The sequence below is a fragment of the Amphiprion ocellaris genome, chromosome 11, assembly GCF_022539595.1.
Source record: "Amphiprion ocellaris isolate individual 3 ecotype Okinawa chromosome 11, ASM2253959v1, whole genome shotgun sequence".
NCBI classification, from domain to species: Eukaryota; Metazoa; Chordata; class Actinopteri; family Pomacentridae; genus Amphiprion; species Amphiprion ocellaris.
The window spans coordinates 36202686-36214874 of NC_072776.1; the positions used below are offsets into that span (position 1 = coordinate 36202686).

The 12189-nt window shown below is 42.5% G+C and overlaps 1 protein-coding gene across 1 annotated transcript in view; it reads right to left on the bottom strand.

Annotated features, from left to right (window-relative positions):
• Positions 1-12189, bottom strand: part of ttn.1 (titin, tandem duplicate 1) — a 198399-nt gene that overhangs the window by 124368 nt on the left and 61842 nt on the right. Inside the window, exons 75-100 of the mRNA XM_055015241.1 lie at positions 11862-12129; positions 11755-11772; positions 11314-11520; positions 10274-10351; positions 10172-10198; positions 10013-10069; positions 9903-9932; positions 9242-9295; positions 8948-9016; positions 8587-8652; positions 8325-8390; positions 7514-7741; positions 7210-7299; positions 6953-7042; positions 6714-6794; positions 5911-6525; positions 5704-5775; positions 5549-5614; positions 4121-5389; positions 3689-3778; positions 3461-3550; positions 3204-3275; positions 2936-3010; positions 2725-2787; positions 2237-2272; positions 27-2027 (exon numbers count right to left, since the gene is read on the bottom strand). Of these exons, the coding sequence (XP_054871216.1) occupies positions 27-2027; positions 2237-2272; positions 2725-2787; positions 2936-3010; positions 3204-3275; positions 3461-3550; positions 3689-3778; positions 4121-5389; positions 5549-5614; positions 5704-5775; positions 5911-6525; positions 6714-6794; positions 6953-7042; positions 7210-7299; positions 7514-7741; positions 8325-8390; positions 8587-8652; positions 8948-9016; positions 9242-9295; positions 9903-9932; positions 10013-10069; positions 10172-10198; positions 10274-10351; positions 11314-11520; positions 11755-11772; positions 11862-12129 (5878 nt within the window). The remainder of the gene's footprint in view (positions 1-26; positions 2028-2236; positions 2273-2724; positions 2788-2935; positions 3011-3203; positions 3276-3460; positions 3551-3688; positions 3779-4120; positions 5390-5548; positions 5615-5703; positions 5776-5910; positions 6526-6713; positions 6795-6952; positions 7043-7209; positions 7300-7513; positions 7742-8324; positions 8391-8586; positions 8653-8947; positions 9017-9241; positions 9296-9902; positions 9933-10012; positions 10070-10171; positions 10199-10273; positions 10352-11313; positions 11521-11754; positions 11773-11861; positions 12130-12189) is intronic.

Genomic DNA, 12189 nt, shown 5'->3' on the forward strand with positions numbered 1-12189 from the left:
GGAATGTTCGCTGGCCTTCATCTCACCTCGTTTGGCGCCAGGCATCCCTGGAGTCTCCAGCGCCCCGTCAACCCCTTCACCCTCCCAGTCCTCCGGAGGACCCAGCTCCCAGCCCCAGGCCTCCTCTTCCTCACCCTCCATGTCCTCAGCCTCCTCTTCAAACACCTCCTCCTCTGGCTGGGTGGTCACTCTCTTCATCTGCACGGCTCCAGGAGAGATCTCCTTGGTCAGGGGGATCCGGCCTCTACTGGGCCTGTCCGGCTCTGATGGCTCCTCTGGCGATGGCTTCTTAGGGACCTTTTTGAGTGCGACAGCTTCAGCGGTGTCTTTTGGTGAAGCAGCTTTGGGAATCTGTTTGACCTTCTCAGCACTGGGCTTCTTCTCAGCAGGGATTTTCTCCACCTCCTTCAGCTTTGGTGATGGAGTCTTTTTCAGCTCAACCTTTTTAAGCTGCTCGATGGGCTTCGGGGGTTTTTCCTCTTCTACCTTTTCCTTACCAGCTCTGGGTGAAGGAGTCTTTCTGGGCTCCATGTCTTTCTTCACAGCCTTGGTTTGTTTCTGTGGGAGCTGTTTCTCTGCTGCTTTCTGGCCTGGAGGACTGGGCTTCTTGGCTGGACCAGCTGGTGCCTCTTTGTCCTGAGGTTTCTCATGTTGGTCTTTAGGTGTTTCAGTCCTTTCAGGTTTCCTCGGCTCCTTTGGCTCTTTGGCAGGTTCTTCTCTTGGGGATACCTTTGCATCCACAGGGTTAGATTCCTCTGATGGTTTTACTAGCTTTTCTTCAGGCTTGGTGACTTTGTCGAAAGGCTTCAACACAACCTGCTCCTCCTCCTGATCTGGTGTGGAAATGATTCTGGATTTTCCACGAAGCTTGTCAGCAGCAGCAGTTTCCTTGTCTTTGGGTACTTGGCCATCCTTTTTCTTCTGTTGGGTTACCTTCTGGTCTTTGCTGACATCTGGAGTTGTGTCTGGACTCTTGAGGGGGGCGTCTTCATTCTTCCTTTGTTTTATAGCAGCGCTGGGTGGATCTCTCTGTGGAACTTCACTTCTCTTGAATGGAGTTTCCTCAGTATCTGTCTTGGCCTCAGCTTCTTTCTGTGGTGTTGGAGGTTCAGCCACCTCTTTTTTCTGTTGTTTGTCAAATGGTTTCAGTATCACTGCTTCCTGCTCCTCATCTTTCTTTGGCAATTTCTTTATTTTCTTTTTGGTTAAATCTGGCTCAGGTTCCTCATCTTTCGGGGCCTTTGGGGTTCTTATCCACCTTGATTTTTCATCTTCTGCATCCAGCTGTTCAGGTTCCTCCACATCTCCGAGTTCAGATGCCTCTTCTGCTGCAGTGAAGACACGTTCGGTTCTGCCAAGTGTTATCATCTCTCTATCGTCCCGATCATGAAGCCTCTGAACAGTCATCTCTGTGTCATAATGCCTTGTTACTTCAACTTTGTGAGTTATGACTTCCTTCTCAGGCTCTTTGGGCTTCGTCAGCACCTTTTTTAGTTGGATCTTTTCTGGTTCTTCTTCTGCTTTCCCTGATTTTCCAAATGGTTTCAGTTTGACTGATTCTTTCTGCTCATCTGCTTTTGGTAGTTTAGTTATTTTCTTCTTCTCTACACCCAGCACCTCAGGTTCCTTCTCTTTTTGCAGTTTTGGGGTTCTTGTCCAACCTTCATTCTCTGTTTTTTGTACAACTGAAACTCTCTCAGCTTCTTCAAAGTGGCCTAACTGAACGGTCTCCTCCTCTGCAGTGAAGACTCGTTCAGTTCTGCCAAGTGTTATAATCTCTCGATCTTCTCGGTCATGGAGTCCATGAACTGTCAGTTCTGCATCATGATGTCTCACCACTTCTGCTTTGTGAGTTACGACTTGTTTTTCAGGCTCTGTAGGTTTTACTGGAACCTTCTTCAACTTAATGACCTCTGGTTCTGGTTCTTTTTCTTTGGGTATTCTGGTGGATTTACTCTTCAGCTTCGGGGATTCTGGTGTTTTTGCTTCCTGAACAGGAATCTTAACCTTTTGCTTAAGAGGTGGTGCTGTGGTTGAGGTAGTAAATACAGCTTTTATAACATTCACATACAGACATAAAGGAACAATTCTTCTGACATTTTTCACAACATAGAAGTCACACAACAGTAAAATATTTAAATTATGAACAAGACACATTTTTAAAGGTCATGATAAATTAAAAATACACAGTAGTTTATACTGATTCTTTTAAAGTAAAAAGCTAATATCGTTATACCTTTAGTTGGTCCAGGAGCGGAAACTGGTTCTTTGTCTGCAAGAATTTCAATAAGATCAACATAAGTACATTTACACAACACACACACTGTTAGACAAAAGACTCCAAGCCAAAGAAGTTTGGTGGTTTTTGGAGACAGATCCTGAGTTAAGAAGGTGTCTCATGCATTTGTTTATAGTTTCTGTTTCCAGAATCATTTGCACCAAAAGGGAGGTTTTAGTGATTTTGTTGTCACTGCAAGGAGAATGCACCAAGAGATGTAGAAGAAAAACACATCTATCAGATTATTTGATCAAATTCAACAGATATGGTTAATATGAAAGACGTGGATTATAGACAGGACAAAGTATTATCCTGTAAACAGATCATCAGACCAACAGATTTAGACAGAAAAGTCATTTCTAAATTATAGCTAATTAAGACAAGCTGAAATAAACTTCAGAGCAGAAGACAAACACAACAGAACAACATGAATGAAGAGGTGTTACCTTCAGGACGGGAGATTTCTTCCATTGCAGGAGATAGTTCCTTCTTCACTGGTGCAACTGGAGCTACAAGAATGCCAACTAGATTAAATCACTGGCAAAGATCTGGTCAACAAGCAACAACTGACAGAACAGTTAAAGAATTCACTGTTGCTACAACCCACCAGGTTTCAGGATAAACTAAACAACATGAGTGACAAACAGAAGAAACTACCTGCAGGAGCAACTAGCTTTTCCTCTGGTAGCTTTGTGGTTGGTGGAGAAGGTTTCTTTTCCTCTGGAGGAGACACTTGGGAGTACAAGACACCAAAAGTCATGACCAATAACGAAATAAAGACAAAAGTAAAAGATGAAAAAGAAAACATTAAACAGAGGACAAAATAAAGACTTCTAAAAATGAAGACAGGAGCAGACGGATACAACCGAAAAATGTGAAGAAGCTCAACCAGAAACAGACAACATGAGGGACTTCTAAGAAATACCTGCAGGAGGAGCAACTTTGGCTGCAGGAGCAGTAGGAGCTGAAGGCTTCGGTGCTGAAGGTTTCTTCTCCTCTGGAGGAAACAATTTAAAAGACAAGATGCCAAGATCATGACCAAGACAACAGCATGGTCAGACAGCAGCACGGACACAACGAAGAGAAGACTGAATGTAAGAAGGTGAGAGAAGCATGAAGGTAGTGGCTCATCACCTCTAGACACACAGTTCACAACAACACACAACCAAGTGAAGAAACTACCTGCAGGAGGAGCAACCTTCTGTGCAGGAGCAGCTGGAGGTGAAGGCTTTGGTGCTGGTGGAGATGGTTTCTTCTCCTCTGGAGGAGATACTTTGGGAATACAAGATTTCCAAGAAAAGGACAGGCTTGGTCAGCACATACGACAACATAAACAACTGAAAATATGGAAATCTGAAGACAACAAGGACAACACAAAGAAAGACACAAGAGGAGGAACTGAACAGATACCTGCAGGAGGAGCAACCTTCGGTTCAGGAGCAGGAGCAGCAGGAGGTGAAGGCTTTGGTGCTGAAGGTTTCTTCTCCGGAGATGGAGACACTTTGAAAATACAAGATTTCAAGATCACGACCAAGACAAAAACATGGCCAGTTAAGACTTTAGGATGATTCAGACATGAAATAGTCCAAACAGCACAACCAGGTGGAAGAAATGAAATGTGAAAGAAAGTCAGAGGATGAAGGAAAAACAGAAATGAAAGACGTTAATAGGCCAAGAATGATTCCTTAGAAGGTGGAGAACAGCAACATAGAAGACAAAGGACGGACACGACTCACTGTGGACGTTAGTGGAAGATGAGTACAGTAAATGGAAGAAAATACACTTCAACAGCTTGATCTTACAGCGATCAGGAGCCTCTGCGGCTCAGAAACCAAAGAATACCTTTCTCAAGAGTTTGTTGTTGGGGCTCCCAGGATGCCTTCTTTACTTGCTGTGTAGTTGGTGGAGGTTCAGTTGCTTCTTCAGAGGAATCCACCTCCACTGTGACCATTTCTTTTTGTGCAGGAGAGGCAGATTTCTTGGAGGAAAGAATTTCTTGCTGAGGAGTTTGACGTTTCTTCTTCAGTGAAACTTGAGATTTTTTAGGTGGAGCAGCTTTAGGTTCTTTGGGGGTCACTTCTTCAGGGGGCAGATCCTCTGTTGGGGCAACAGTTGCTTTGGGAAGAGTAGGAGATCTCTCTGGAGGAAGAACAGATTCTTTTGTTGGTAAAATTTCTTCCTCCATACCGACTGTCTCCTTAGGTGAAGAAACTGAGATCAATGTTTGGACAAGTTCCTCTTCACAAGATGGTTCTTCTGATGCAGAAGCTGGTTCATCCAGAGGTAACGTGTCTTCAAGATATTTTCCTGCAGCTGTCATGAGTTCTTCCTTCTTTTGATGGGATATTACTTCTCTCTTCGGAGCAGAGCCAGTGGTTGTGGGAAGAGTTTTCGGTACGTCTTGTTGAATGGACGTTGAAAATGGAACTTTCTTTTCAACAGAGAACTCTTCAGGTGCTCCAGGCTTCTTTGGTCCAGGAACTCCTTTAGATGTTGCAGAGATTTTAGGTTTACCTAGATGGTCTGTTGAAGAGACAGTTTCTTCCTTAGTTTCTTCATGACCCGCTGAAATATGTGATTCAGTAGCTTCTCTCTGCTCTGTTTGAACTTCAGTTTTCTTCAGTTTTTTGTCTTGGTAAATTTTCTTGAGAGCTTCAGTTCTGGATGTGGTTTGAGAGTCAGGAGAAGCTTCTTTCACTTCAGGTGGAGGTGTGACATCGTTTGGTGGAACGACAGTTTCTTTTTGAAGTGGAGAAGCAGAGCTCAAAGTCATTTCTTTCTTTTCTTCTTCATGAGGTTCAGTGTGCTCCAGCTTTTCAGACTCATATTCTGTTAGTTCAGTCTTCTCTAGTGGCTCAGTATCTTCTGTCTGATGATCTTCTCTGAAACATGTAGAAACCTCCACTGCTGCCTTTGCAGTTTGTTTTATTTCCCTTTCCAAAGTCTTTTCTTCTCTTGCAGTCGACTCTCTGAGCTCCACTCTTCTTTCATACGTCTTCTTCTGTTCGTTCCTGTGTAGATCTGTGAGAGAAATCCTTTCTTCAAGAACCATCTCCAGAAAAGACTTGTCTCTGTCTTCAACCACTGCTGCCTTCAGGGGAGCTGGATAAGCTTTAAGATTTCACCCAAGATTGAAGATGTGCACCATGGAGCGGTGGCCAAGAGGAAAACAACACAAACATTAAGACACACAAACACAGATTTCAGTTTTGGATTTCTTCTACTGTGATTCTTGTTTACAGCTGAACTGTCCGTGTTATGGATCTCTACCTCTCTGCTGCACGACTTCTCTGGACTTTGACTGGACTTCTACTTGTCCATAAGGAATAACCTCATCTAGTTTCAAGGACAAATTAATACAATTTGTCACTTTACAAATAACTGTGAAGACTTTTTTAAGTACCTGAGAAACATTTTCAGTTTACCTTTGGACGTACCCGCCTCCAGCTTTGGTTTAGTTAGTGCTGTTGTTTCCTGCAGTTTCTTCTTCTGTGTTTCTGTTATAACAATGTTAAACAGTCAACACACGACAGAATCAAGACAAACATTTCAAGAATAAAACACAGTGAGTTAACAGATGTACGGATTAGTGAATAAGGCTTCCAAACTGCTCTTGTCTGAGACATATCTACCTTGTTGCTGTGGTTTTCTAGACTGAGGAATTTGTTTTTCCAGTTCTTGTGGAGGTGTAGGTGTTCTGCGATGAGGAGCTGCTTCTTCTGGACTTTTCTCTGGTTCTGCGGGTCGTTCTGCAACCATTTTGTGTGATGCTGGTGCCTTCTTTAGGTCTTGTGGTACCTCCAGAACCTTCTTTGGAGTTTCTGGAATCATTTGTGGAATTTCTGGAACCCTCTTTGGTTCTTCAGGAACCCTCTTTGGTTCTTCCACAACCTTATTTGGTACTTCTGTAACCTTCTTCTGAGTTTCTGGTGCCTTCTTCTGTGTTTCTGGAACCATTTTTGGAGTTTCTGGAACCCTTAATGGTTCTTCCACAACTTTCTTTGGTGCTTCTGGGGCCTTCTTTGGGGCTTCAGGGCTTCTATTTATTTCTTGTGGTACTTTCTTTGGTTCTTCTGGAACCTTTGTCGGCACCTCAGCTCTCCTCTTCGTTTCTCCAAGAACCTTCTTTGGTGTTTCTGGAACCTTCTCTGGCTCTTCTGGTTCTGTTACAGGTGCTTCTGGCTCATGTTTACCAGCCAGCAGGAAAGGTTTTCTTGGGGGTTCAGGTGTCTTTGGTTCTGAGACAGCTTAAAAGAACATTATAAGATCATTATCTCATCTACCAAAAAGTCACACTCTAGCGAGTGCTCTAAGATATTTACAGAAGACAGTCTGGAAAGATTACTTTGAAAGAAGAGGTTGATCAAATCAAGCAGAACATGAAGCTTAACACAGAACATTACAACAGAGGAACCCATTAAGACCTTTGCAGTACCTTTAGTTGGGACGGCCTCAGCCTTCGGTGCAGCAGCTGTAGGTGCAGGCGGTTGGACCACCGGTTCTGGTCTGGGTACATCTTGCATTTAAGAGAACATTATAGAATGTTAAGCTACAGGTAAAGACCAGCGCTAACATGGAATCAAAGATTACACTCTGAACGAGTGAATTGAACGTCTAAAACAACAAACAAGAAGAAGAGAAGCAGCTTCAGATTCAAAGATCATCAGTTAGTACCTGTAGCTGGAAGACGTTCTGGTGTCGGTGGAGGAACCACAGCTGGAGCTGGGCGGGTTATAGGCTCCTCTGGTTTTGGTGGTTCTGGTACTTTAAAGAACATTTTACATGCCGTTTATCGTCAGTAACGTACTGACAACCACAAAGACTTCAACGTAACAGTCCACTCTATCGAGTGTTGGTTTGTTTACCAGAGAGCCAATCACATGGCAGCACACATTAAAGGACCTAAAGATGGAAAAGACTCTTTCTGGTACCTTTAGTTAAAACCTCTTCGGTCTTTGGGGGAGTGATCTTGGCAGCGACTGGCTGAACTGTGGCTTCCACTGGTTTCACTACAGCTGGTACTTTGGAGAACATGAAGAAGTTTTACTCTACATTTGTCATAAAGCAACAAACACTAATGTTTCTACAAGCATTAGTTTGATCAGATCCAGGTGAAGAGGTTAGCAGCCCAGAACATCATCAGTTACATGTTAAAGAGTTTTACTGCAACACAGAACACAGACGAGGAACGTGATCCAGCAGAACAGCAGAGAAGCACAGAGTTTAGGATGTTACCTCTCGGTTTTGGGGCTTCTGGCATTTTCTTGGCGGCTTCAACTCTTGGTGCCACAGATTCCGGCTTAGTTTTGGCCACTTTGGGCTCAGGTTCTGTCGGTTTCTGAGGAGGCACTTTGGGCTCTGGAGGAACCGCTTTTGGTTTTGTTGGGGGCTTGGGTTGGCAAGGTTCAGGAGAGACCTTTATGGGAACCATCTCTGGTTCCGGTTCTGTGTGTACTGAGGGTTCTTCAAGGTTAACAGAGAAAAATTACATCACTTCACACAGAGAACAAACAGCTTCAAGAGTTTATCAGAACATGTAAAAACAGACAAACAGCAAGAACACAATGCTGTCTGCATTGTAAGAACATGGAGAACATTCAGACAACATCAAGACTTACAGATAGAACGCAACAGAAAGTTACACTCAAGAGATCTGTTCAACTGGAAAGATGTTAGTTGGATAAAATGTTCCTGCATTTAAACAAATATCTAGAAAACTTCTAGACAGGTTTAGGTAGAATGTCTAGAAGGATTTTAAATCTGTATAAATATTAATGAAAGAGATTCTTTTTAGAGAGAACCTCAAGTAATTATTCAAAGATAATGTCTTAGGAATTAAAAAAGTTCTCGATGTTACATCTAAAGAATTCTGAATTTAAGATAAATCAGAAAATCTAATTATTTTACAGGACTGCCGGTCATGAAGATGTTGGATGTTTTAAAGTTTTGTTGTGATTGAAGAAAGTTTTCAGGTCATGTTTAGTGTTGAGAAGAATTTGAGCTAATAAAGACTGACAAACACAAAACATTTTCAGGTTTTTGTTACCTTCTGGAGCTGGAGCTTCGTCTCTCCGGGCCGCAGCAGAAACCTCCGTCTTCTTTACTTCTGGTACTTTAAAATATCATCAGAAATTTCAGTTTTCTGATCACAATAAATCCTGACATTAAGACTTTTAATCATTAAGAGAAACAGAACAAAACAAAAATGAAACAAACAATGTGCCTGAACAAGAATGATCTAAAAAACAAGACATAAAAACATGAATAAGATCAATGAGATGAAAGGAAGAGCAGGTATTTGCAGATACCTTTAGCTGGAGGTGGACCTGCAGCCTCAGAGGGTTTCTCCTCTGGTGTCCTGTAAACCTCAGGAACTTCACAGAAAGATCAAGAAAGTTCACATTAAAACTACGACGGACAAACTCTACTCTCTACTCTAAAAGCTCCAGTGTGTTAATCAGAATAGAAGTAAGAGAGAAACAACACAAACAAAAAGAAGTGGACACAGTGACAGACGAGAAGATCCAACGACAGCATGCAACACCATTGAGAGAAGCTTCTAGAAGCTTCTAGAAGCAGAAGCAGGTTGTGAATGTCAAACGACCAGTGGTTCTGATCAGCAGCTAAACTAAACTACAGCCAGAAGCTCGTCTGCATCCTCAGATATACCTGCAGGAGTTTCCTCTCTGACCTCCACCTGAGTCCGTTCAACAATCTCCTCAACGGCCTTTTTCTCTTCTGGTGGAGGAGAAAAATGAACTTAGAGAAGAACCTGAGAGCTGAAAGGACTGAAACCTAGAGCAGACAGACACGGTCCAGAGGGAAGTCATAACCAACCAAGAGATTCAGACAGGTAGAAACACGACAGGCAGAAATACAGACAGGTAGAAACAAGACAGGTAGAAACAAGACAGGTACAAACACAAACAGGTGAGACAGGTGAGGAGGTAGTGATGTCAGTACCTGTGACGGAGAAGAACCGAACTGAAACCGTTTCCTCTTCAACTCTCTGAGAAACTAGAGATTCAGAAGATAATCGGTCAGATGAGGACTTTAAAGATGATCATCGATTGACTGAAGAACTTCTGAGAGGAAACTCTGATTCTTTATGAGTTATTTAACTTTAATTTTAAGAGTTCAGTGATTTTAAGATGAGACACTTCAGACAGAAACCTCTTTTCCGATCTGAAAACTAATTTAAAGAAATGATTTTTTAACGACATTACACCTCCTTTTAATATTTAATCATAAAATGCTTAGCACGGAATCTAATCAGCTGCTAAAGTTTCTGAATCTGTAGTGTCTCCACTTAAAAAATTGGATTAAACATTTTAGAATTTAATGGACATTTAATATCCTAAACAAGAATTTGTGATTTTTAAAGAAATGTTCACGTTAATCTGTGAACATTTCTGAGAGTCAGACTTTAATTCTGAAAGTCTTCAGATTTAATCCTTGTCTGTTTTTGTTCCAGATGATTGAGTTACGAGGTGAGGAGATGGATGAAGGACCACACGGTTATTGGTGATGAGAGTTAAAGATGATGATGGAGATGATGGAGATGATTTAAGGTTTAATGTCGATGAAAAGACGTCGGTTAGTGCGACCGGTTTAAGTTCTGTACCTTCGACGTGAGTTCTCTCCTCGGAGGAATCTTTAGGCAGAAGAACAGACGTGTGAATGTCGGAGCCGCTGGAGATATTCAGGTGATTTTAGAAACCGTCCCAGACTCACCTGAGCAGACGACCAATGACGCTGCTTCTGGGACACGAACCGACGAATCAGGGACATCTGTTTGGCCACAAATACTTCAGTTAATGTAGGAACTAATTAAGACTTAGGTTTTTTTACTGTGTTGTGGCAGTAAACAGTAGTTTTAGAGGAAGTACTCACCCTGAGGAACCCTTCCTAACCCAACCTCTGTAAAACAAGGTGAACGGGTGTTAGCGGCTGACTAGCATTAGCTCCTGTACCTGCTGACTGACAGTTACACACCTTTTCCTGACAGGTAAAGCTCAGCGGTGCTTCGAGCTTCTCCCATCAGCTCCAGACGAGCGATCACCGAGTAAACGCCTGGAAACGTTAGCATGTTCAAGTCAGAACGGATAAGTGGGAAGGCTGCTACGACTGCTAACATGCTAAGACTGGAGAGCTAACGGCTAACCAGAGAGTGAGATAACTGCTAACATGCTAACCACTGAGCGAGCCAACTGCTAACATGCTAGCCATTGAGAGAGAGCTAACGGCTAATATGCTAACCAGAGAGAGGGCTAACAGCTAAGATGTTAACCAGTGAGAGAGCTAACTGCTAACCAGTGAGAAAGCTAAATGCTAACATGTTAATCAATGAGAGATATAACTTACATGCTATCCAGAGAGAGAGCTAACTGCTAACCAGAGAGAGCTAACTGCTAACAAGCTAACCAGGGAGAGGAATAATTGCTAACATGCTAACCAGTGAGACAGCTAACTGCTAAAATGCTAAATAGAGTGAGAGATAACTGCTAACATGCTAGCCAGAGAGAGCACTTACTACTAACATGATAAACATTGAGAGAGCTAACTGCTAATAAGCTAACCACTATATATGTATTTCATAAATTTTTTCAAACATGTTTTTAAGTTATAATTGTATGATTTTGCTAATGTATTATTTTCTTCATAATGTCTAGATATTTGAGACACTTCATTAGTTTTCAAAATATTTTAAGAATAATTATATATTTTTTAATGACATGAAAAGTCTTATGTTACGGTGAATCGTTATAAAGCATAAACTGTTCTGTTCTTTGGTGTTTCAGTTAAACTATCCTGATGACGGACGTCCGTTTGTTGCTGTAATCATTTAATATCGGTTCATTTGAAGCTAAATAACTCAGATTAACTGGTTAATCTCTGCTTATGTTTTTCTGGACATCTGCATGTTACAAAGTTAATTTAATGCCTTTGATGGTCCATTTTAAGCTTTTGTTCTGTTTGTAATTTAAAGCCTGGAGAGGACAGAATCAGTAAAATGTCTCCAGAGGTTCACAAACCTTCATCTTCTGCAGTAACGTTGCGGATCGTCATAAAGTGCCGGAGGCCTTCGGTCCTGAAGTTATATTTTGGGCTTTCTTTAAGCTCCCAGGAGTCTTTGTACCACGAGACGACGGCATTGTCGAAGGACAACTCGCACTCAAAGGTGGCGCAGTGGCGTTCGTTGACCTCGATGCTTCGGATGGATTTAGTGAACTGAATTTGGTCTAGAACCAGACAGTCACAGTCAATGTCTGGCTCATCAGTTTAAAGCACGAATGTTCTCCATCTCATTCTAACATTGAAGTGTGTGTGAAAGTTTAGGCTAAAATGAAAGTAATTGTAAGAGAAACAGAAGAAAAACATAAAACAGAAATCCACAAAACAGAAATGAAAGCATGACAAGAACCGGGAGGCTCAAAGAGGTCAGTCTGAGGCGTTAGTCTGAAAGTGATGCTCACCTGGTCGGTAAGCAGCTCCTGATAGGACAAAAAGGATTGGAACATGAGGACAGTTAGAGACACAAATCCAGCAGACTCGACTCCAAGTTCAGGACTCGGCCTCTTACCTGTGACGGTCAGTTTGGCGTTGGAGATGTGAGGACCACACACCACGCGGTAGTTTCCCTGATCTTTGCTCTGGCAGTTCTTGATCTTCAGATAATGGCGTTCGCCGATGCTGCTGATGTCGTATTTGTCACTGTTGTCCAGTTTCTGTGTTCCCTTGTACCACGTCAAAGCGATCTCCGGGTAGTTGATCCTGATCTGGCACTCGAAAGTGGCGCTCTCGGCCTCAGGGGTCGTCTGGTCGGTGATGTCCTCCAGCACCGAGACGGGCTGAAGATCAACAATCTGGTTAACACTTCACCACAGTTCTCCTGCATACAGGACTTTCTG